This window comes from Aulonocara sp. 'chitande type north' Nkhata Bay, linkage group LG13, assembly GCF_057382095.1.
Source record: "Aulonocara sp. 'chitande type north' Nkhata Bay isolate Kocher_YH1m ecotype deep benthic linkage group LG13, A_spYH_male_GT1.1, whole genome shotgun sequence".
Classification (NCBI taxonomy): domain Eukaryota; kingdom Metazoa; phylum Chordata; class Actinopteri; order Cichliformes; family Cichlidae; genus Aulonocara; species Aulonocara sp. 'chitande type north' Nkhata Bay.
In genome coordinates this window covers 34,157,173-34,182,905 of record NC_141356.1, presented here as the reverse complement: position 1 = coordinate 34,182,905, position 25,733 = coordinate 34,157,173, and the positions used below count along the sequence as shown (strand labels likewise).

General features: G+C 42.2%; 2 protein-coding genes across 2 annotated transcripts; both read left to right on the top strand.

The window, feature by feature from the left end:
* Positions 1-458: 458 nt before the first annotated feature.
* Positions 459-14,136, top strand: fbxo28 (F-box protein 28). Its single transcript, XM_086260141.1, has 5 exons — positions 459-670; positions 1,779-1,888; positions 3,941-4,079; positions 9,200-9,395; positions 9,678-14,136. Exons 1-5 carry the CDS (start codon positions 482-484, stop codon positions 10,178-10,180), a joined length of 1,137 nt encoding a protein of 378 aa, XP_086116267.1. The 5' UTR covers positions 459-481; the 3' UTR covers positions 10,181-14,136.
* A 2,713-nt stretch (positions 14,137-16,849) lies between these two features.
* Positions 16,850-25,391, top strand: degs1 (delta(4)-desaturase, sphingolipid 1). The gene is made up of 3 exons (XM_086260142.1): positions 16,850-17,092; positions 22,791-23,533; positions 24,061-25,391. The coding sequence occupies exons 1-3, from the start codon at positions 17,011-17,013 to the stop codon at positions 24,205-24,207; spliced, it is 972 nt and encodes a 323-aa protein (XP_086116268.1). The 5' UTR covers positions 16,850-17,010; the 3' UTR covers positions 24,208-25,391.
* Positions 25,392-25,733: the final 342 nt, after the last annotated feature.

Genomic DNA, 25,733 nt, shown 5'->3' with positions numbered 1-25,733 from the left:
GACAAATAACACCAGGATCGTTTTCTAAGTAGCTGACAGCTGGTAACTGCAGGGGCGGGTCTAGCAACGTTTTGCCAGGTAGAGCATTAACTGCTCAAAATGCCTGGGCCCATTTTTTGTCCCAGTCGAGCCCTGGCAGCGGCTATTTAGCGGAGAGCTCACCTAGTGAAACTGCATCCCCATCCCACTCTGACACCAGTGGAAAAGACCACGAGAGAGTAAACATTGTGAGGTGTGGGCCCTGGCTCACCTGCACCAACTTTCTGATGAACAAAGTGTGGCTGCTGTCTTCATCACACAGGATCACATCAGCATTTAATGTATGTATATGAGAGCTGCAGCTCATGGTGGTTTCAAATGACTGTGGACCGCACTGTCCGGCTGGCTGTTAACAGCAGATTCCGTTTTTCCATCTTTGAAGAAAAAATGGCACGAGCTTCCTATTGAAACGTCATTTCCGGCTCCTCTGTCTCAAAGCAAGATGGCGGCCGTGATAGAGAGAGTTGATGGATGTGTTGGGTCCTTGGACTCAGATATCGTGTCACTAAGACATACACCCCCTCCATCGGACCAGCAGCACCAGAACAACCCCCTGCTGGGCCTGCCCATCGTGGCCATCGAGACCATCCTCAACTTCCTGTCCTACGATGAGATCAGCCTGCTGCGCTCGGTGAGAACAAAAACAGCAGCAAAGCTAATGCTAGCCAGGGCTCCGAATCCTGTTTGGGTAGCACTCGTGTAAAGGCAGCGCAGACATCAGGCTGTTTCACATCCGTGCTCCAGTCTGGAGCCGTCTGTTTGCAGCCACGGCCCGCATTGTGCTCCTCGAATTAGCAAGACAGCCGAGATGAGCAGGGCTGGGATACACGACACAACACTATCACCATCACACAACTGTCAGAGCGCAGATGAGTGTTGGTCACGGAGTTGTTTGCAGCCAGTACCGGGCTCGTGGCTGTCCTTGTGTAACTCTGTGGGGTTAGTAGAAGCCTCGCAGCTCCATTCACCTACACTTCAGTCTGCTCGGCACACAGCCTGGAGGCTTCGTTCTTCTCCTGCTGTGCAGAATCAGTCGCTGTCATGTGTTAGTTTGCGTTTGCTGAGGAGTTCGTGGCTCACTGGCTAAGTGAGGTAATAAGACTGCTGTGCACTACCCGTGTTTTCACTGACATTTGCAGATGAACGAACCGTTTTCCTGCTGAGATACTCATAGCTACTAAACACTCCCCTCTTGATGCAAAGTATTGTGACATGTAATACAAACAAGATGTGCAATGAAGATTTTTTTGTCATTACACAATGCTCTGTGGACTGTGTCATACCTTACTTACCAGTATGAGCGGTGCAGCTGTGTCAGCAGATGCGTATCAGGTCAGTGTCAAATGACTGTTGATATTTGATGATCAGGTTTAACAAAGTGACTTCATGACTTCTGTAAATGTGGACTTTTTCCTTAAGCAGCAGAAAGCGTTTCCTCCAGTCTAACCCAAAGTAGAATTCAGCCATTGCTTTTTCCTCTGATCCCCTTAACGGTGACATCCGGGAGTAGTTTTTGCAGCAGGATTGTAAGAGAGGATGGTAAATATTCCTTTGAAAACAACAGGAATGATAAGAGCCAATGTATCAGCTCTTAAAACTGTGAATGTAGAGACTGGAAGCCCTCCACTTTATCCAAAGCACTGTGTCAAGAATCCCATGTAGGCAAATAACTTGAAACTCTGAATTGCTACGTACTCATCAGATTACCTGTCCACCTGTTCTCTCTGATCTGTCTTCAGGTATGCAAGCGTATGGACATGATTTGCCAGCGTGTCCTGAATCAGGGATTCCTGAAGGTGGAGCGTTACCACAGCCTGTGCCAGAGGCAAGTCAAAGCCCAGCTGCCCAGGTCAGTATCACATCACAAGTTATTCCACTCTCACTGCACTCTGGTTTTCTTCAGGAACTCTCCTTTATTTAATTATTTGGCCAACTTTAAGAAGCTTGGAAATGACTTTATACTTTTTCCTTGATCTGAATGAATTGGCTGGCACTTATGTAGAGCGCTTTTTTGTCATAATCATCTCATCCTTGCACAAGTATTTTTTCTAAATTCTTCATAAGCTGGGATACAAAATTCACATGTACCTTGTACTAAATGAAAGCATTGTATTTAAATGCAGAGGAGGGAAAAGTCATTGTTCATAAAACAAAACTACAGGTACTGGTTGGTGAGTTAGGACATTGGGAGACAAAACCAAATAAAACATCCTTAACAAACAAAGTGTGTTCTCATGATATCCTTCTGGTAAGGTGCTTCTGTCAGTAGGGTGGGATTTAAGTTCTTGATTCCCATCAAGGACGAGAGCATGATGGGTAACGTCCAAACTGCATCCAGGATAGAAACAGCTGCATTATGCTGCTAACCCAACTTCAGCTCCTTCCAAGCACATGCACAGATAGCATGCTAATTCTAAGCTAGCCACGATCCCAGAGTGATGTGAAAACTGACTGAATGCTAAGCCGACCACAGCGGCCAGACCCTGAACTCCAACAGGGAAGAAGCTTGATAATCAGTCAGGCTGCAGTGTCCGTTTATACGGGTTCAGCTTTGTGTTCATACCTAAATGTCAAGAGAAGGGTCATTTGTGTGTCCTTATTAGGGATTTGTGCTGGTGGCTGGGACTGCTTTACACAGTCTGAGCTTTCAGACCCTTTTTATTACCCCTCAGCTGTAAAAGGCTGATGGGGTTTTGCTATCACCCAGCCAGATGAGCAGGCAGTGTGGGCACCCAAGTTTGTGAATGCAACAACTCAAGAATGAGGCGACGTAGAATTCAAACCATAGGTGCATCTACTAAAAATCTTGGATGAGTTTAAATCCGGGTAATCTTAACCTCAAGGTCAAAGGTCAAGTTTTCCAAAAATCATCAGGGATTTTCACATTTCTACTGGTGGCTGCCGGTAGAGCAGGGCGATATGACCAAAAATATTTATCACGATATACATTTGAAAATTTGCGATAACGATATAACTGACGATATAATTGACACTAGACAAAATACTTTACAACTCCACAACTGTATTAGTGCAAAAAAAACCCATCTATGTATTTTCACTGAAACAAGCAGCTGTTATTTATCTGCATTAAAGTTATATAAAAACGTAACAGTGCAAATTCCTCGCTGACAGTTTAACCAAAAGGCATTTCCAGTGGAAACTGGCCGACACATCCTCAGCATAACCATGTATAATATCCACAACACTTAAAAAGAGGTTATACACACACAACACGGTAACATGTTGAAGCACAGTACGTATCGCTCCGCCTACGATAGCCGTAACGCTCCGACAATCCATCAAGCGGTGCGGCTTCGTAGCTTAGCAAAGTCGTACTGAAACATTTGACAGATTTTCGAGCGCCGTGTACATAAAATCGTTTCGAGGTCAGTAAACACAACCAGAGTTCATACATAAGGCACACGGGATTATAAGGGGCTCTGTCGACTTTCAGAAAAATTAAAGGATTGATTTTAAGTGCGCCGTATTTTCCAAAAAACACGGTAATAACGACGGCCCGCTAGCATGCGCTACCAAAAATAGTGCTTTGTTGTGTATCTGAGGGACGAAAGCTAAACCAGTTCCACACACATCTTTCAGACACTGTGTTCTTTTGGGGTTTTTTGTGTTGTTTCTTAGTCAAACCTACAATAGTTTCTTGACGTCATCACAGGCTTTTGTGCTGTGCTGGCTGTGAGTGCCTCCTGTGTCTGTTACAGGCTCTATTTCTGATCCTTTTCAAACAAGTTTGAATCCCACTTCTAAAACAAGTCAAATGAGTCTTGAACAGTAAATCTTTTTCTTAATGATGTCAAGAAAAAGATCATATGAATGATATAAATGACAATACATAGAAATGGATATTCTTTAAAGTTCTCTTCATGTTTCCATTGTCTCCCAGGAGAGAGTCAGAGAGGAGAAACCACTCCCTGGCCCGTCACGCTGACATCCTGGCTGCTGTGGAGACCCGCCTTTCACTACTCAACATGACCTTCATGAAATATGTGGACTCCAACCTGTGTTGCTTCATCCCCGGAAAGGTTAGTGTAGCTGCTACTGGCAAACAACTCTGCAGCATCAGTAGTTTTCAAGACAGAAGGGAAAAGTTCTCATTTAAAAAGCTCATTTTTTCCTTTTGCAGCAAGTCCACATTAATCCACATTTATTTTTCTTTTTTATGTATTTAGTTTATGTTCTATGGACCCCTGTCTGTTAATAAAGTGAAACGAATCCCCGCTTTGGTGTTTGCCGTGACATGCTATAATTTGTTCCTGGGTCTGGCGCTACATGCAGGATGGTAAACAGATGAGTCCAAAGCAATAAAAGCAAGTTTTAGTCAAATCCAGATGCTGAATATGGCTCTTGTGCTTTTAAATATAGCGATATAGGTAGGGCTGCTCAATTAATCTAATTTTAATCACGATTACGATCTGGGCTTTCAACGATCATTAAAAATGACTGAGCCGATTATTAGCCCCTCCCTCATGCTTTACTCTCGCGCTGCTCCGTGTGGCAAATCGAGCGCACCTCTTTGCATTTCGAACACGCGTCACAACAATTAAGAGGACCCGAGGGAAGCTCGGAAAGCTAAGCAGAAGTTATTTGGAGAGGAGAGTGACTGCCGTTGGTTAAAAAGAGGTAAAAACCTTCAGTGGTGTGGAAACATTATGGGTTCATGGAGTCAGACTGGATCAAGTAGACACAGTGTGTAAACTTTGCTACAGTGTAGCTGCACCACAGAGCAACACTGCAAAGTTCACTAAACACAGACGTTTACATTTTTCATTGATTTCTTATATTGCAAACATTTGCACTGTTATCAGTATTTGCACTATTTTATATTATTTTTTAAAGTCATTATTCAACACATTGTTATTGTTAAATAAATATCGTCAAATAATCGAGATCTCAATTTCAGTGAAAATAATCGTGATTATCATTTTTGCCATAATCGAGCGGCCCTAGATATAGGTATAAATATGAATATAAATATAAAAGGACAAGTATGTGTGCAGGTATTTATGGTGGTATACAGAAGTGACAGGGTGCAGTGAGGTGTGATTATTTCTGTGGACCTGACTGATGTGGATGAATTACAGAGTCTGACAGCAGCATGAAGGAACGAGCTCCTGTAACGTTCCCTCAGACAGCCAGGTTGAAGGAACCTGTTGCTGAAACTGCTCTTCAGATTGTCCAGTGTGTTATGTAGGGGGGAGTCATTTTCCATGATTGCCAGCAGTCTTGCCCGCATTCTGTCCCTGATCACCACCTCCAGGGTGACGAGCTTCATGCCAACAACAGAACCAGCCTTCCTCGTTAGTTTGTTCAGTTTGATTGCATTGTCCTATTAAGGTTTATGGAAATCAGTCTGCAGTTGGCTCATCATCAGGAGGGTTTGATCAAGTAACTACCAGGGCTGAGACACTCAGCTGTCACATGACTAATTTATTTATATAGCACCAAATTACAACAACAGTCGCCTCAAGGCGCTTTATATTGTACAGTAGATCCTACAATGATAGATACAGAGAAAAGCCCAACAATCATATGACCCCCTGTGAGCAGCACTTTGGCAACAGTGGGAAGGAAAAACTCCCTTTTAACAGGAAGAAACCTCCAGCAGAACCAGGCTCAGGGAGGGGCGGGGCCATCTGCTGTGATTGGTTGGGGTGAGAGAAGGAAGACAGGATAAAGACATGCTGTGGAAGAGAGACAGAGATTAATAACAGATATGATTCAATGCAGAGAGGTCTATTAATACATAGTGAGCGAGAAAGGTGACTGGAAAGGAAAAACTCAATGCATCATGGGAATCCCCCGGCAGCCTACGTCTATTGCAGCATAACTAAGGGAGGATTCAGGGTCACCTGGTCCAGCCCTAACTATATGCTTTAGCAAAAAGGAAAGTTTGAAGCCTGATCTTAAAAGTAGAGATAGTGTCTGTCTCCTGAATCCAAACTGGAAGCTGGTTCCACAGAAGAGGGGCCTGAAAACTGAAGGCTCTGCCTCCCATTCTACTTTTAAATACTCTAGGAACAACAAGTAGGCCTGCAGAGCGAGAGCGAAGTGCTCTGATAGGGTGATATGGTACTACAAGGTCATTAAGATAAGATGGGGCCTGATTATTTAAGAGCTTGTATGTGAGGAGCAGGATTTTGAATTCTGGATTTAACAGGAAGCCAAAACAGGAGAAATCTGCTCTCTCTTTCTAGTCCCTGTCAGGACTCTTGCTGCAGCATTTTGGATCAGCTGAAGGCTTTTCAGCGAGTTTTTTGGACATCCTGATAATAATGAATTGCAGTCGTCCAGCCTGGAAGTAATAAATGCATGAACTAGTTTTTCAGCGTCACTCTGAGACAGGATATTTCTAATTCTAGAGATGTTGCACAAATGGAAGAACGCAGTCTTACATATTTGTTTAATATGTGCGTTGAAGGACATGTCCTGGTCAAAAATGACTCCAAGGTTCCTCACAGCGTTACTGGAGGCCAAGGTAATGCCATCCAGAGTAAGAATCTGCTTAGATACCATATTTCTAAGATTTTCAGGGCCGAGTACAATAACCTCAGTTTGATCTGAATTAAGAAGCAGAAAGTTAGCGGCCATCCAGGTCTTTATGTCTTTAAGACATTCCTGCAGTTTAACTCATTGGTGTGTGTTATCTGGCTTCATGGACAGATAGAGCTGGGTGTCATCTGCATAGCAGTGTAAATGTATGCTATGTCTTCTAATGATGCTGCCTAAGGGAAGCATGTATAATGTAAACAGAATTGGTCCTAGCACTGAACCCTGTGGAACTCCATAATTAACCTCAGTGTGTGAAGAGGACTCTCCATTTACATGCACAAACTGGAGTCTATTAGATAGATATGATACAAACCACTGCAGTGCAGTACCTGTAATACCTACAGCATGTTCTAATCGCTCTAATAGGATATTATGGTCGACAGTATCGAACGCTGCACTGAGGTCTAGCAGGACAAGCACAGAGATGAGTCCACTGTCAGAGGCCATAAGAAGATCATTTGTAACCTTCACTAAAGCTGTTTCTGTGCTGTGCTGAGCTCTGAAACCTGACTGAAACTCTTCAAATAAACCATTCCTCTGCAGATGATCTGTTAGCTGTTTGACAACTACTCTTTCAAGGATGTTTGATATAAAGGAAGGTTGGAGATTGGCCTATAATTAGCTAAGACTGCTGGGTCTAGAGATGCTTTTTGAGTAAAGGTTTAACTACAGCCAGCTTGAAGGCCTGTGGTACATAGCCGATCATTAGAGATAGGTTGATCATATTTAAGATCGAAGAATTAATTAATGGCAGGACTTCTTTGAGCAGTTTTGTAGGAATGGGGTCTAAAAGACACGTTGAAGGTTTGGAGGAAGTAATTATTGAAGTTAACTCAGAAAGATCAATTGGAGAAAAAGAGTCTAACTTAACATCAATGGTACTAAGAGTAGCTGTAGATAATATTACATCTGTGGGATGATTATTGGTAATTTTTTCTCTAATGATAAAAATTTTATTTGTGAAGAAGTTCATGAAGTCATTACTAGTTAACGTTAAAGGGATGGTTGGCTCAAAAGAGCTCTGACTTTTTGTCAGCCTGGCTACAGAGCTGAAGAGAAACCTGGGGTTGTTCTTATTTTCTTCAATCAGTGATGAATAGTAAGATGTTCTGGCTTTGCGGAGGGCTTTCTTATAAAGCAGCAAACTATTTCTCCAGGCTAAATGATGATCCTCTAAATTTGTGACACGCCATTTCCTCTCCAGATTACGAGTCATCTGCTTTAGGGTACGTGTTTGAGAATTATACCACGGAGTCAGGTACTTCTGATTAGAGACCTTAGTTTTCACAGGAGCTACAGTATCCAGAGTCGTACGTAGTGAGGAGGTGAAATTATTAACAAGATAATCGACCTCTGTTGGAGTAGTGTTCAGATAGCTGCTCTGCTCTGTGTTGGTACAGGGCATCAGGAAACACTGTTAAATGTTCAGTTTCTATGCCATATGTTAAAACAAGATCTAGAGAGTGATTAAAGTGGTGGGTGGGTTCTTTTACATTTTGAGAGACGCCAATTGAGTCTAATAACAGATTAGATGCCATGTTGAGGCTGTCATTTTTAGCATCTACATGGATGTTAAAATCACCCACAATAATTATTTTATCTGAGCTTAGCACTGAGATTCAAGTAAAGTGAATGGCTACTTTGACAGGGTTTCCACACCCCTGTCCCCCAATAGTCAATCTAAGAGTGAGGTTTATTGCTACCAATAACAACAAAACTGAAAGCATAAACTCCAGGTCTGTGAAGGTTCTTTAAGTTGCTCGAAGACGTCTTCAAGCAACTTAAAGAAGTCCAGATGCTTTTCTTTCCAAACTCCTTAGACCATAAACTCCAGGGTGAAAAAAGGTCAAAATAATAAACAAAACAACCTATTCCAAAGAAGTGCTACCTAAACCCTACTCGAAACCAAACTAAACAAAACACAAGCACTACCTTTAATTCCCTAATTTAATAAACAAGAGAAAAAGTGCAAAAAAATAGGGTGTTCACCCCTTCTGCTTCAGTGCTATTTACAAGATCAAGCACTGCCAGTTTGGAGGCCGAGGACAGGTCTGCTGTTGCTGCCTGGGGAACATCTGCGGGAGACAGGGTTTTTGAAATGGCCAGTTCATAGTGGGTGTCAGTCAGCAGGTGGCAGGTCAAAGCCGGCCCAAAACGGCTCCTCCAATCACGTGGAGGCCCTGCAGAGACTCTTAAAGGCACAGAACACACACTGATTCAGAATATGGCCAGGGCCTTAACACACATGTTGAACTGCAGTGGAAGGAAAATGCCCTAAATCAACAACAGTACCAGCATGATTAAAAAGGAAAACTATTTCTTTGATTATTGATGTTGAAACCGTCTTTAATCAGGTTGGTGCCGTTGCTGCTGGTTTAGGACGTCTTAGCTGCACCACAGTTCAACATGTGACCATTAAAAACTATGCTTTAACTGTTAGTAGTGGCTCATACCAGAGCCTTTTTAATTTGTTTCTTCCGACCAGGTCAGCTCCCCACACATGAATGCCGCATCGAGCTTTTAAAAGCCTGTTTCACTCATTATTTCTCTGTTATTTGTATTCTCCTGATCACGTGCTGTTGTGTGTCATCAGGTTATAGATGAGATTTACCGCGTGTTGCGCTACGTGAACTCTACCCGAGCACCTCAGCGAGCTCATGAGGTTCTGCAGGAGTTGAGGGACATCTCCTCCATGGCCATGGAGTACTTCGATGAGAAGATCGTCCCCATTCTGAAGAAGAAACTGCCGGGAGCCGATCTGTCTGGTCGCCTCATTGGCTCTGCACCAGGTAATTGAAATGTGACAAAAACAATAATAGTTGCGCATCCCTATTGCACCGGGTGTCCAAGGTTTTAAATGCAACATGTGAGCCACAGTGGTTGTGCGTTTGTGGCTTTCCATTTGTATCAGAGTTGTCGCTAAATGTGAGAGACGAGAAAGTCATCGTCCTGTTTAGTCTTACGTGCCACCCCAGCCGTTGGTTGTTTGCACTGCTCTGCACGCGCTCTGCATCACACGCTATGCTAACTCTGGAACACGCTTTACTCAGATGTGTGTCTTGTGCCCTCAGTGGCAGGTCCATCTACCTCTTTGACCACCATGTCCTTGCTGGCTAAGAACACACCTTCTCGCTCTGAGATGACCAAGGTGCAGCAGCAGGTGAAAGTGAACGGGGCATCGATGACGGTATTGCGGAGGGAGATGCAGGAAATTCGGGTCAAGCAGCTGGAGCAGCAGAAGCAGCTGCAGGACCAGGAGCAGAAGCTGCAGGAACAGAGCCAGGTGATCGCTGAGCAGAACGCCCGCCTCGCAGAGCTGGAGCACAAGCTCCGTGAACTGATGGAGAGTAGCGCTGCTGCTATCGGAGGACCCAGGCCCAACACAACTGTCCCCTCCACATCCAGCAGCTCTGCTGTGTCTTTCACTGCTGCCAGCACATCTGCTGCTGTCTTGACAGGCGTGGCTGCAGCCTCACCCAGGGAGACAGAGGGTGAGGTAGGGTCTTCGCTAAAACGCACCAGAAAAAGCTCAGACCTTCCACGGCAATCCAAACGGCTGCGCAGCAAGAAATGAGAAACTCGTGTGTCATTTAGCTCAAGTTATTTTGATTTTTAAGGTCTGACTGATCACATCTTAAACCAGTGCCCAGAGTTATCAGCCACTCCACCAACACACTTCCTGTATACTGTCTCACACACAGCGCTGACACCACCTGCTGTGGTGTGGAATAATTCTCTGCTGTCCACAACCAAAGCACTGAACCCTGAATGTCATCCAGGACTTTGCACATGGTTAGGTTTGTCGTTACAGAACTGTTAATATCTGATTTTCCTTTTGTTAAAGACTCGCCTAAATAATACATTACTGTGTAAACACGTCACTAGTTTATAGTTTCACCTTTAAAAAGGTCCCGTTCTCAGCTACTCCACGTTGTAGTTTCTACTTTGAGCAGTGGATTACTCCACATGTGGCGATGTAGTGATTTCAGGCAGTGGACTGAGTCAGACTACAGTGTGACCTAGGGTGACAGAGTGACTTGCTGATGATTTATCACTACCTGCATGATAATGTAACTCTATAGAAGACATTAGGCTTTGACTACACAATGTTTTTTCTTATGCTCCATTCATCAGTGTCCTGGTTCTGCACATAGGGTTTGTTGGCCAGTCCTTGCAAGGCTTCTGAACCACTTAAATCAATAAGGGTATAGGTGGGTGGTTGGCTATTTGCCTCTAAAAAGGTTGTTTCATTGAAATGACTGTACTCTCAAATGAAGATGCTTATATTTGCAGCCTTGTTAACAGAAGTCACCTTGCACATGTGATTTAATGCATTTCCTGTTTGTTAAGAAAATGTTCATATTTGTCATTTTGGGAACATAAACTACTAAAGGATATCGAATGAAAATAGGAAGTGTGATGCTCCTGGAACAGCCTAACTGCGGTTGCATGTTGTCAGTAGTTAGTGATCTTCACAGGGGTCTAAATCAGTTGCAACAGCTTCTTTCTAAGTTTGGCTAAGTGCAATATGAATCGATGAAATAGTCAGTGGTTTATTTCTTTGTAGTAGCTCGCTTTTTCTTTTTTTTCAAGAGCTGCTGCTCAGATGAGTTTTTGATGAATTCTTGAATCTTCATGAAAAGCACGGCTGAAAGGAGGAGAAGGCCAAACTGTCATGTCAAGCTCTTTGGGGGGGAATATGCACATCAGTTTCTTTCCACTCTTTACAGAAGCAGCAGAGAGCACAGGAGCCATGCTGTGCTGAATATGAAAGCAGTCATGCGTTTGAAGCCCCTCATGTCCATATTTGGCTGTTATATGATGCATTACTGTATGAGCTGTGCTGAGGATAAAAATACTATAAAACTGACCTTGATGGCAAACTGGTGTTTTGCATCTGTTCTCTGAATAACGTGAGAAGCCTGATATGAGCTTCAAACATTCTGCATATTCACTGTACACAACATGTACTCCAGTACAGGTCAGTGTTTTACCCTGGGGGGGTTTCATTGTGTAGTCTGTCCTGACTGCACAAACTGGAGACACACAAGGCCTAACTTTGGCAGGCTTGCACAATACTTTTAATACTTTCACTTTGCTAACAGTCTGAAAACTGAGACGACCTTGAATTAAGTACTTTAACTCAATAAATGTAACCTGGTGTCACTTGCTGGCTTTTATCGACATTTTCAGCCACATGTTGCTTGATACAACATTTGGCCAACCTCGTCTGCTGATGAAGATCTGAAGGTTTTAGTCCGTTTCTGAGGTCTAAATGAAAACAACGATCAGTTGTTTGCTTCTTATACTTTTTTGAGCTTTTAAGATTTCTGGGATGTCGTTGTCAGATCATGTAAACACTCCTCCAGTATTGAATTGCAAATATAGAATCCCCGCTGGCTCATACTGGGCTTCTCCCCAGCTTAGGACTTGTAGTACTTCAGTAAACCCAGAGAAAAACACAAGTGTAGAAGTACATGTGGGGGAAAAGAAGGAAGGAAAAAACCAGAACAAGATTGCATTTCAAAGGTCACTTCTAAAACTTGCAGGTTTTTCTCACTTTGTCCCAAATGCCAGCTGATTTTTGTTTTTTCCTTATGTTTTGAAACTCTTCCTGAGACTTCTGCCTCCACCTGAAAAAGACGAGGGAGTGAACCTGATTTTTGGACTTTTTTGCACAAATAGATGGTGGCAGTGGGAACCGATTACCGTTAGACTGCCTGCTTCCTTCTCTGTACAAACTTGTTTTGTTGCCTTGTGGCTGCACTTGTGTTTTCCTTGTTCCAAGTGTTTCTGTTCTTTGGATGACCTGAACTAACACATGGCACATTCATTTGGTAAAGACATTTTGGAAATGCATCTCACGTGTCTATTATGAAGACACAAGGCAACAAAGCACAAGAAGATGTAATCTGGTGGTTCCATCTGAGACTGCGTCTCAGTCTAGAAAACCTTACTGTATTCTTCATGTATTTTAAAGTGCAGATTGTGAATTATTTCATGTACGTATGCCAAGAAAACTATCTTTTGAGTTGGGGCTAATTGTACAGTCTTGTTGCACACATTACTGTTACTGGTGTACAAATCAAACCTATTAAAAATCAGCTAACACATTTGTGTATCTCTGATTGTAAACATGAAGCTGTAGATTTAATGTTAATATTTGAGTGTTCATTCATCATATACATTCATTACGTTTGGTAGTAAAACAAATGTAATTGACATCATTCTTTGCTTGTGTGGTCGGTCATATTATCCATTTTGGTGGATACATGACATTGGCACGAAAGAAATAAAAACAATAACAGGAAATGTTCGTGCTGGAGACAGGAAACCAGTTCTGATGACTAACTAACTGGAGTGCTGTGCTGGTACGCTGCAGTGTGGCAATGAGACTGCATCCAAATCAAAGCCATTTTTTAAACATATGGGCAGAAATCTGTGCCATCAGAAACTGAATTTGAATAAGTTCAATTTGAATTTGAATTTATGGTTTGAAAATGATCATCACTAAATTGAAATTGAATTTATATTTTGAAAATGAATTGATTTGCTTTGAAACTGCATTTTATCCTTTAAAAATTCAGCTCTCGAATACTTTCAGTTTCACTTCTCACCATTCAATTTCAGTTCCAAAATTCAGTTTTTTGGAACTTACATCCGGTTCCGGTTCAAGCGCAGATTAATAGAACTACGTTTTACTAGCGGACCGAAAGTGTTACTGACGGGAATCTACAGCGTCTTGAGCTGAATTAAGACTTCAGAAGTCATTCGTCATGTCGAATGACCAGCGGATAAACTCTCAGGTTGGTAATAAATGTATTACATGTATAAGAACAAGCGTCATGTTAACAAATGATAGCCGTACGGTAACTTTTATGCTTATTGTAGCTGCTAGCTAAAAACGCTAATTTAGCGTAGTTTGCCCTGAATTCAGCTTTGACAACAAATATGATCGACTGTTTCTAGTAGAATTCCAAAGTTGTCATCTTGGACCCTGTCAGAGTACCCCCTCTGTATGCTTGCAGAGACCCCTACAGTAGGGAAACATGCAAAACAGTGTCCAAACCTTTGTGTTTTAGCTTTATTTATGTCTTACACAGCATCCCAACTCTTTAGCTGACTTAATAACTTTAGCTAAAGTGAATAGTTAGTCTAATTCATTAGTGCAGCATTACTGGATCAATTCATTTTCAAAATATAAATTCAATTTCAATTTAGTGATGATCATTTTCAAACCATAAATTCAATTTCAAATTAGACTAATTCAAATTCAGTTTTCAAAAGCATTTATTCAAGTTACAATTCAGATTCAATCGGAGCAATTCAAATTCAAATTGAACTTATTCAAATTCAGTTTCTGATGGCACAGATTTCTGCCCATACAGGTGTTACTTCCTGCAATATGCATTATGTATGGTGCAAATATGCAGTATACGCGTTTCATATAAATTTTCTTTAGCCCAGATAAATAAACATTCCAGTCATAAAATGTGAATTTTTATGTGCTGTACAGCGTATAGAATAAATAAGTAAGCCAATAAGTGAGACTTGTGTTTGTAAACCCCCTGTGTTGTGTAGCTTCAGTTTGTCTTTTTTTTATTTTTTATTAAGCAATAATCAAATTGTTATATGCTTAAATTTACACAAAATGCAAGAACTCTGCCCCGTCATGAACACATTTTTCACCAAGAATCTAAACCCAGTTTTTCATAATTTATTGGCTTAATAACACGAACCTTCATTTCATTTCCAGAGTGTAACAATCAACCACCTGTGTTGAAATCTAAAAGTGCCCATGGTGTTAATTCAAACGGGAGCTTCCTCACCAAGCAAGTCATCAGTATGTTGAAGCTCATCAATTAGTTCCTGCTGATCAGTCACATTATCCAGGACCATTAACAGAGCTTGAAGTCACTCATGGTGATGGACGGAAAAATAAATGAACAAACACACAGAAAAACCACACAAGACAGAGAACAATAAAGGCAGAAACTGAGCCCTAAAACACATTTACAACAGACTGACATGGCTCTTAAAAGTCCCTTACGGAGTTTTAAAAAAAGCAGATGTATGAAGCAATAATAGGCTGATTGATGAAGAACCTGTTGAGAATTTTTTTTTTTTTTCAGAATTCAGAAGCACCTTAAACCAGCGTTCCCTTCATCTGTGTTCCCACTGGCTGCTAGGGACAGGTGGAGAATTTAGTTGTGCTGATGCAAGTTTGACTTGCATTTAAATACAACATTTAAATACAGCAGTATATGAATAAATAAAGTGAAACTACAAATATATACATTTAATCATTTCTGATGCAAAGACAGTCAGTCATTCAGCTGGCAAACCCAGTTTACTGTTCTTTTGTGTTTAATGCAGTGATGCTTGGTCTGCTATTTAATGGTTATGTTTGATTGATAGACAACATCTGGCTGGATTAGAGCATCAACCCAATCTGGCAACACTGACCCTCATTAGAAACTCAAACTTTACAAAGTGGCAACAACAGCAAAGGTGAGTACACGCTTCTCTGTGACTTTACTCTGGATGATGATATGTACTAGTAAGTATGTCCGTATGAATAGTCTTTGAAGTTTATTATTATCTAAAACACTTGTTTAATGTTTTGAGATCGCCCCCGCCCCTCCAGCACTGTCTGCAGCAGGAGCAGCAGCAACTGCTCAACAGCAACATTTTACACATCAGGTAAAACATAGGCTACATTTGCTTTGCATTGTCCCTGCCTGATGACCAGAGATGGGCAGTAACGCGTTACTTGTAACGCATTACTGTAAATCCGATTACTTTTTTCAAGTAACAAGTAAAGTAAGGGATTACTATTGCAAAAACGGTAATTAGATTACCGTTACTTTGCCGTAGGAACGCTGCATTACTGCGTTACTAAAACCGTGATTTTTTTTTTTGCAAGAATGTCTCATGACAGTGAGGTAAGCAAGTGCGACGTTCGTGACAACAGCTGTGTGCAGATCAACAATGGATCACATATCGAGTGTGGAGAGAGTATGAGCGTGCAGCGTTTAAAGCGTGGAAGTACTGACCTTACTTTGAGTTTGATTCCATAAAAAGTGACAAAAACATTAGTGTCCATCGTCCATCCAACTTCTTTTTACAGCGAAAAAAACCCCTAAACTTCCAACAAGCACCGAGTAGCTACCACGTGATGGGAAACTCACAGAGAAACTCGTGGATTCTTCCACTGACCGCTGCGGCACACCTGCACCAGGGTAAACCTCCGCCTACCGTAGTCCTGCTTTACAGGTGAAAATAGAGCAACAGGACCGCTGAGTCTGTGACTTTATTTATTTTCTGCTGTGTTTTACTTGCATCTATTTGAAAGACTGAGTGTAAACACACACAAAAAATTATTTTATGTGCTGGAATGTGCAGAAAATAGGTTTAAATATTAAATAAATTTGTTCCAGTCAGTGAATGTTGCATATAATTAAATGTTTGCTTGATGCATAAAGTTAAAAGATTAAAACTAATAAAACAAGTTTTAAAAAGAGACTTTTCCATTTGATTACATTTTGTATGATGGATTATGCAGAAAAAGTAGAATTGGGCTGAAAGATCTATCGCTTTTTCACCTCTTCAGGTTGTAAATTGTGTTTTTAAAAGTAACTAAGTAATTAATTACTTTTGAAAATAAGTAATCAGTAAAGTAACGGGATTACTTTTGGGGGGAAGTAATCAGTAATTAGTTACTGATTACTTTTTTCAAGTAACTTGACCAACACTGCTGATGACAGTGATATAGTAAGATGTGATTCCATATTAGATTCTTGATGAATGGAGGTTCAGCCTGGTTGTTGGTGCCCTCTTTTAACTTTGAGCACATGCCCCTTCAAACATCTCTGCACGGCCCTGCTCAAAGCCTTAGTATTTCTGCTCAGAGAATGTCCTGTTTTACACTTGTTTTTTACTGTCACATTTTCATTTCACAACAGTTTAATTTAATGTCACTTTTAAAAAGGATATGAACACACAACTGGAGAATAAAAGAATCTCAGTTATTTAACTTGCTCAGGTATGCGGTGAACTATTTTCACTCCAAGTCAAGAGGTTTGACGATTTTTGAGGTGCTAACTCAAGAAAAACAAAAAACCCTCAAGATATATTCTGTAAATATATGTTTCGCTGAAATGTTAGTTTGTTGACATAGCAACAGCCTTAAAACAAGGTTGTCGTCACGTAACAGCGAACACCGTTACGTGACGACAGGCCACCGGGGGGCGGAGTCTGCAGCCTGCCGGCTTTTGCGCACGTCAGCGTCGGGCCATCAAAGACGAAAGGAAGGGAGGCAAAGAAGTTTCTTTTAAAGAAACGACCTTGTGCTATTACTTTTTGGAGAAGTGCTGTAAACCTCTCACTACAGTAGTCACAAAGATGGGAAACCGAGTCGCCCGTGAGGACTACGAATGGGTTTATACGGACCAGCCGCATGCTGACAGGAGAAAAGCGATTTTGGGTGAGCTAGCTTATCCGTTAGCAAATTGCGCATAAATCCATAGTTAACAAAGGTATAACCAAGTTTGGCTTTTGACGACTAACTTTCGTTAAACCGTCTAATTGCACACCCCGACACCATAAAGGCTTAGTTTTTTGAGTAGTTTTAAGCAACGGTAAGTTGCTAATTAGTTTCAAGCTAACGGTTCCTTATGCACCCGTATATGTTAGCTATCAGGCCAACTTTGCTCAATATTTAACCCACAGTGAGAACCACTATCGTTCAGTTACACAATTTGACATGGACACGCGCTCGCGCACACAAGGAAGTTCCAGCTATTTAGGCCATTCGACCCAACTAATATTATGTGAGGCTAGCAAATGGGGAGTTCTCGCAGTGGTTATGTGCCACTCCCTAAGTTTCTCTTGGGAAAACTGCAGTAACGGTTTGACACATAACCGGTGCTCTCGGTGCCTGTCAGGAGTGGTTTGTTGACTTTGGGGGCAGATTTTAAGCGTTAAACGCACATATTATATCACATTCTCGCCCCACACTTGGTATAGTTAAAGCATTGCAAACAAAAAAGGAAAAGTATTGCAATTTGACAATAGCCACTATAAAAACTACAGTATGCTCCGTACGTATTGGGTTTTTGTTTTTTTTTAAAGTTTGTTCTGGTTTGTAGTTTAAGTGGTATAGCTAATTTCCAAGGACTCTTTTTTTTTGTTTTGTTTTTTTGTTTCAGAGTTCAAACCCAAAGATAATGAATTATCGTGACATGAAACTGAAAGACGTACATAAACTTTTTTGCATTTTCGCTCGAAAACTAAATAATCAGAACCATGATGTCTCTCTCTCTACATATATGATTCACATTAGTAACTATAGGCAGCTGACTCACATTGAATGCTGCTTTTCTTCTTTCAAACACACAAAGCGTTCATTGTGTCAAAGTGCCTTTTTCTCTGAATCAGGTGGTCTGCTTTAGCCACTGGACCAAGAGGACAGTGATCAGTGTTTCTTTTGCATTTCTAGTGTCTTTTTCACTGAGGAGAGTCACACTTTCACACAGAGATTTCACAATACTTTAAGTTCACTGAGTTTTTTTTCCTTACAGCATTTTAAGTTGTTTTTATGACTGAGAACCTTCACAGACAAGTTGTTTTTATGTCACATATTGCAAGGTCTTTGCGATTATATACCTCCAAACTTTGTGAATTGTGCCCCTACTAAATATTGGCTACTTGGTCCAATGTAGTTTGTATGTCCATACATATTTGCTTGTAAAGAGCTTAACTGTATGTGGTCTCAGGTCCCTCCCTCTGAGAGCCATCTTGCTCTAGTAGTGGAGGCAGCATGGTGTGACACAGGATGTGTTGAGACACATCTCTCTGCTGTAAGGTCCCACGTTTTGTGCAAATATATGTAGCCTGGAGGCCCTGTGAGTTTGCTCTTTTAACCTGAGTGAATCTGAAATGAGTCAACAGCTTATACTTACGTGGCTTGAGCTGGCTTTCGTCTTGTTTTGACTGAGGTTGTTAAAGGTTTGAGTCATTCAAATTTTTAATCCATTTTATTTCTATTGCACCTTTCATTGCACGTCAGTGGAGTTCAGTCAGATTAAGTTGTGGACTTAATCCATTGCAGCACATTGAGTTTTAGTTTAAGTATTAGTTTCAGTGTTAGTTTTAGTCTTTTCAAGTATTTCTGTGTTGTAGGTCATATGCTGAACGTTGGCTTTCAGTCTTGTAGGCTCTAGTAAACTCAATAAACTTGTCCATCAAAGCGCCATCAGGCAAGGTGTAGTAACATACTTTAGCAGACTAAAGCTAAGGAGATCTCTTTGATTATGTTTATTTTCACAAAATAAATTCAGTTTGTCCCCCGTCCCCCCCCCCAAGGCATAGTTCTAATTATGTACAATAACCTTTCAAAGGGTATTTTTCCATAAGTCTTGGGGTTTATAACTAGTCTGTTTGTCTTTACATGTTAAACTGGATCTTTTGGATTTTTGAAATGCATCTGTCATGTAGGTACAAATGTATCATGATTATAAAACATGACTACCAGGGGAGAGAAAATTTTAGACTTACTGTATGCTAACGTCAAGGATGCATACAGCTCCTCCTCCCTCCCCCCACTTGGTAGGTCAGATCATAACCTGATTCACCTCACCCCCCGCTATGTGCCAATTGTGAGGAGGGAACCTGTGACCACCAGGACTGTTAGGAGGTGGTCAGAGGAGGCCTTAGCAGAACTACAGGGCTGTTTCAAGTTGACCAACTGGGAAACACTCTGTGAGCCTCACGCCGAGGACATCAATGGGCTTACTGAGTGTATCACAGGTAGGGCTGCCACGATTAGTCGACTAGTCACGATTATGTCGACTATTAAAATCGTCGACGACTAATTTAATAGTCGACGCATCGTTTGAAGCTTTATAAGATCACAAAGGACGCAGGAATGAGTAGTAGGATTTAAGAGTGTAATAACGGACTGAAACAGAAGATGGCAGCACTGCATGTACAAGGATGCCAGCTGCCGTTAAACCCCGAAGAAGAAGAAGCTGTGTCCCAGAATTCATAGCGCGGCCCAGCGCAGTTGTCAACAATGGCGGCAGCTAGTTAGTTTTAACTTTACTCTTATTATTCTTTCTGGGTCACAAAATAAACGTTTAACATATTTTCAGGCGAGAATGTAGCTGTGCAAACCTCAAATATCTGCTCAGTTTATCAAGACACCGCATATTTTCAAAAGCGCTCCGACGTTTTCGGAGACGTCTGTTACCCACTAGCTCGTTAGCGAGCCGGGGGCAAGGCTAACTAGAGCCGTGAGAACACCGGACTCCCGGCAAATCGTTTTCAAACCCACCGCCGTCTTTCGCTAGTCAGGTTAAACATATATATAAGTCACTTAGATAACTTAAATGTTATTGTTTGGCTTTCTTTAGTATTTTATTTGTTCCTGAGTAAATCGGTTTGGCTGAGATTAAAGTTATAGTTTTTGCACAGCTAAAACTGTCAAGCAGACAGCTGATTATCAGAAGTGTGAGACGCTGGATAATATACTCCGGTGTCCTGTTATATTTTAGAAAGCAAGGAGTTTATTAAACTTCACCGAAACAATCTGCAAATTTCATTAAAAATTAATAAACTATCATCTTGTCTTTATTTTTAGTTAGCACAAACACTTCAAGCTGTAAGCTAATGATAGTTATATAAGACCAGATGCTGCTGGTGCAATAAGCTGTACGCTGTACGTCCAATGGATGATGATCTGATTAGTCGACTAATCGCAAAAATAATCGGTGACTAGTCGACTATCAAAATAATCGTTTGTGGCAGCCCTAATCACAGGCTACATAACTTTCTGCACCGACTCCATTGTTCCAGCTCAGACTGTTCATTGTTACCCAAATAACAAGCCGTGGGTGACTAAGAACATCAAAGCCCTCCTCAACAAGAAGAAGAGGGCTTTCAGAGGGGGCAACAAAGAGGAAGTGAGGAAGATCCAGGTGTTACTAAAGGACAAGATCAGAGAGGCTAAGGACAATTACAGGAGGAAGCTGGAGTGGAAACTCCAGCAGAACAGCATGAGAGAGGTGTGGAGGGGCATGAAGACCATCACTGGATTCAGGCCAACCAACAGCAGGGGAGCTGAGGGAGGTGAGAATAGAGCCGACGAGTTGAAACTGAGTCTGAGTCTGCAGAGGGTCCCGGTGATGTGGAAGACATCATGCCTCGTCCCTGTACCAAAGACGCCACGTCCCAGTGGCCCCCAGGATTACAGGCCCGTGGCACTGACCTCCCACATCATGAAGACCCTGGAAAGGCTCATCCTGGACCAGCTGCGACCCATAGTAAGACCACATCTGGATCCCCTTCAGTTCGCTTATCAGCCTCGTCTCGGAACTGAGGACGCCATCATCTACCTGCTCAATCGTGTCTACACCCATCTGGACCAGCCGGCGAGCACTGTGAGGGTCATGTTTTTTGACTTTTCCAGTGCTTTCAACACCATCAGGCCGACCCTCCTGGGTGATAAGTTAGCAGCGATGCAGGTGGATGCTTCTCTGGTGTCCTGGATTGTTGATTACCTGACAGGAAGACCACAATATGTACGTCTCCCACAGTGTGTGTCTGACAAGGTGATCAGCAACACAGGGGCACCACAGGGGACTGTCCTCTCCCCCTTCCTCTTCACCCTCTACACCACAGACTTCAGCCACTGCACAGAGACCTCCATCTTCAGAAGTTTTCTGATGACTCTGCGGTGGTTGGATGCATCAGCAGGGATGATGAGACAGAGTACCGGGCTGTGGTCGACTCCTTTGTCACGTGGTGTGAGCAGAATCATCTGCAGCTCAACGTGGCAAAGACCAAGGAACTGATCGTGGACTTCAGGAAGACCAGGAAACACTTGACCCCTGTTTCAATCCAGGGGGTCAGTGTGGATATTGTGGAGGACTATAAATACCTTGGAGTACACATTGACAATAAACTGGACTGGGCTAAAAACACCACAGCACTTTACAGGAAGGGCCAGAGTCGTCTCTATTTTTTGAGGCGACTGAGGTCCTTCAACATCTGCCAGAAAATGCTGAGGATTTTCTATGAGTCTGTTGTGGCCAGTGCGATCCTCTATGCTGTTGCATGCTGGGGGAGCAGGCTGAGGGCAGCAGATGCCAACAGACTTAATAAACTAATCCGTAAGGCCAGCAATGTTGTGGGGATGGAGCTGGACTCCCTCAAGGTGGTGTCGGAGAGGCGGATGCTGTCCAAGATAAAGACAATGTTGGATAACACCTCCCACCCACTCCATGACATGCTGGTCAGTCACAGGAGCTCGTTCAGTGAGAGACTGAGATTACCGAAAAGCACCACTGAACGACACAGGAAATCTTTCCTGCCTGTGGCCATCTCCCTGTACAACGCATCCACTTAACACACTGTTTGCTGCTACAACTACACATGTTTCTTTTCCAGCTATTTATTTATAAGTGACTTATGTATGCATGTATATATATGTATATATTGTACTATTCTTAGTTAGTGTATTGTCTGTCTTGTCTTAATGTTGGTTTATAATGGAGTACTGTAACAAAAAATAATTTCCCCCAGGGATCAATAAAGTATTCTGATTCTGATATTAGCTTTGTGGTGTTGGGGTCAAAGGTTTTATGAAAGGACAGGAAGATACAGAGAGAATTGACACCCAGGTCACTAATTAAGTGGTGGGGGTTGTTGCTGTTTTAACATTGCCTTGACCAAATTTGGTTTTGTAATCTATGCTTTTTTTTTTTTCTTTTTTTTTTTATGGAAAAAATGTGATGCTTTAATGTAAATGAAACATGTTTAATCACATGAACCTGTGGAAAAGGCTTGAGCGAAACACTGTCTTCAGCAAGTCTCTTAAAGTGTCCTGAAGTGTTTATTATTCTTGAGTCAGCCATTAAAATAAGATCGAAATACTATTTATGGCAGCAGTTTTAAATGACTGATTAGCAAAATGCAGTAGTGTTTTTCAAATTTAACAAGGATACATGTGTTCCAAATTCATAAATAGTCTTAATTCAAGGATATCATTGTCTACAACTTTGTATGAAGAGTGTAACGTTTAATTAGGAGCGCAGCTTTACCTCGTGAGGTTGCGATTGTCTTCTTTTCAGCATTTGAATGTTGACTGAACTGACTTTGAGTCTCCTGTGTTTATCTTGCAGCCAAATATCCAAAAATCAAAACGCTGATGGGTCCTGACCCGAGGTTGAAGTGGATCGTGTGCATGATGGTGGTGATACAGTTTGTAGCTTTCTACCTGGTCAAGGACTTGGACTGGAAATGGGTTCTGTTTTGGACTTATGCATTTGGCAGTTGCATCAACCACTCAATGACCCTTGCTATTCACGAGATCTCCCACAATACAGCATTTGGAAATAACAAAGCCATGTGGAACCGCTACTTTGCCATCTTTGCCAACCTGCCGATCGGCCTGCCCTACTCTGCGTCTTTCAAACGCTATCACCTGGATCATCATCGCTACCTGGGTGGAGATGGGATTGATGTAGATATCCCCACTGATTTTGAAGGCTGGTTTTTCTGCACTCGCTTTCGCAAGTTTATCTGGATTATTCTGCAGCCACTTTTCTATGCTATACGGCCCCTTTGCATTAACCCTAAACCCATCACTCAGCTTGAGATGACCAATGTGGCTTTCCAGGTCACCTTCAATGTTCTGCTCTACTGGCTGTGGGGGGCTAAGCCTGTGGTCTACATGTTGGCTGGCTCCATGCTGGGAATGGGCTTGCATCCAATTTCTGGCCACTTCATAGCTGAGCACTACATGTTCCTGAAGGGTCACGAGACCTACTCTTATTACGGCTCTCTCAATCTGCTCACCTTCAATGTGGGTTACCACAATGAGCACCATGACTTCCCCAGCATCCCAGGACGCAGGCTGCCCATGGTGAGTAAAGTTCAGAGACAGTGCAGGTTGTTACCCACACATCCTGACCACTGGAGTTAGTTCCCTGCTAATGTCACATTGTTGTGTACACATGCAAAGTCAACAGATGGTTTAGGCAGTCGTTCTGAGAGAGAAACTGCAATGGTTAAAAACATTCTTCAGCCGAGAACTAGATTTGTCGCATAAAACCTGCCTAATAGAACAGTAAAGCTGTACTCCATGATTTGATTTGGTTCAATATTAAAATTCTACAGAATATTGTGATTGAATGTACTCAGGAGAACAATAAAGGATCCCTGCCCCTCTGTAACCTGAGATATGAAAGAAACTGAAATCAGCATTGAAAATCCTAAAGGAACATGAAGTTATCTGTGAGCAGCAGGCTTTCACAGGAGTTTGATTTCACCACCACCAGTGTAATTTGTGCAGAAACAGTAAAATCATTATGTCTCAAGCATGAAAGAAAATTGTATAGTGAGTAAATGGAGAAAGTTGTGATGTGTCCATTCCTTGTGTTTTGTTTTCAGGTAAAGGAAATTGCTGCAGAGTATTACGCTGACCTGCCTCAGTACACATCTTGGGTGAAGGTCCTATATGACTTCATCATGGACGATACCATAAGCCCATATTCACGAATCAAGAGAAAGCTGAAGGGAGAGGTCAAACAGGAGTAACGCCACTGTGGGAACACTGCTGTGTGTCCGCTGTAAAGGCAGCCTTTCCACTTTGAAAAAATTAACAGCTTCTGCAGATGAGTGCATTCCACATGTGGGCTAAACTGACTAGAGGGATGAGGTGCTGAGTGTGCACAGAACAGGTCCAAAAACGGGTGGTGCTGGGCTTTAATTTGTTGGTGTTGTAGAGCGAGGACAAATATAGGACTGGCTGCACAGAGACCTGATATCTGAACAGCTATGAATCGGTTCAGATATCCGAAAAAGTAAAGCTTCATTCATACTTTTCCTGAGTGCTTCTCAAAGTCAGGTGGTGGGGGCCCTGGAGCCTGTGTGCGGATACTGGGGGTAGGGTAACTCCGGGGCGGGCTGCCAGTCCACCCAGGGCTAACACAATGCAGCACTTCTCTCTGACACACCCTTGCTGTTACAAAGAGGCTTCATTCAGACTGGACTTCCTTTTTAACGGAGTGATCTCTGCAACTTCCATGTCTGCGTCCTGTCCCGCTAGTCGAACTGTTAGAGTATGAGGTCTTTGTGCAGCCAGCCCCACAGATTCCTCTGCTGAAGTAAAGCATCACAGCTGGCTGTGCAAAGCAGCTGGATCCAACCAGATGTTTTCTTCCACTTTAGAGCTCAAACACAGTGTATTTAAATGTAACTTCCTTCCATATAAATTGAATTTCTTGTGAGTGATGCATCTATGCACATTTAAAGCCAACATAAAAGCGAAATTTAGATGTTCACACTTTGTGGCCTGTAATGGCTCCCGGCCCATCCTCAACAAGATCCAACCTGTGACTGAAAATGTCTGAGCTTGTGACATGCATATGTAACTGATCACCAGAGCTTTGTTTTCCATGATTGTGATCTTAACTCAGTTGATTGCTTCTTGAGCAAGACTTTAAAAGATGAAAGTGTTAAAACAATTAGCTTTACTTTATGTTTTAAGCCTGCACATTTACTTATGTTGAACTGAATGAGGTGGACAGTACTGAGGCGACTGTGGTGCTGTTATGATTTCACTGTGGGACATCTCTGGATGTAAAACGCAGAGGAGTGCACTCACTGTTTTGTGCTGTGTGCTTGGAGCAGGCCTGTCACTTCTGTACTGTGCTGTATGTTTCACACTGTTTGCTTCCTCCTTAAAGAGACCAGCGTCACATTAAACTCTGGAAAACAAACGTCTTGGTCCTTCGTGTCCTCTCTGTGTGTCAGGTGGCTGCTCATTTTAGCCAGTGATAAACTTGAAGAAAGAAATCCATTGTCTGATTTTACAGCTTATGGAAGCAAAGTAAGAGAATGCACCTTGAACACTTATTTATATGTATATAAATATAGAAATGGAAAAGAGTGAAAACTAAAAAATGATCCCCACGCCAGTTAGTAAAGCATTTGGTAGTTTTGGCACTTTAGACACCTCCAAGTTTCCATTTAGAAATATACTTTCATGTGGGGCGCCGGTTTGGCTCACTGGGATGGGGAGGCGGCCGGCCGGCATGGGTTTTTGTTCCGCCCAATCTCTA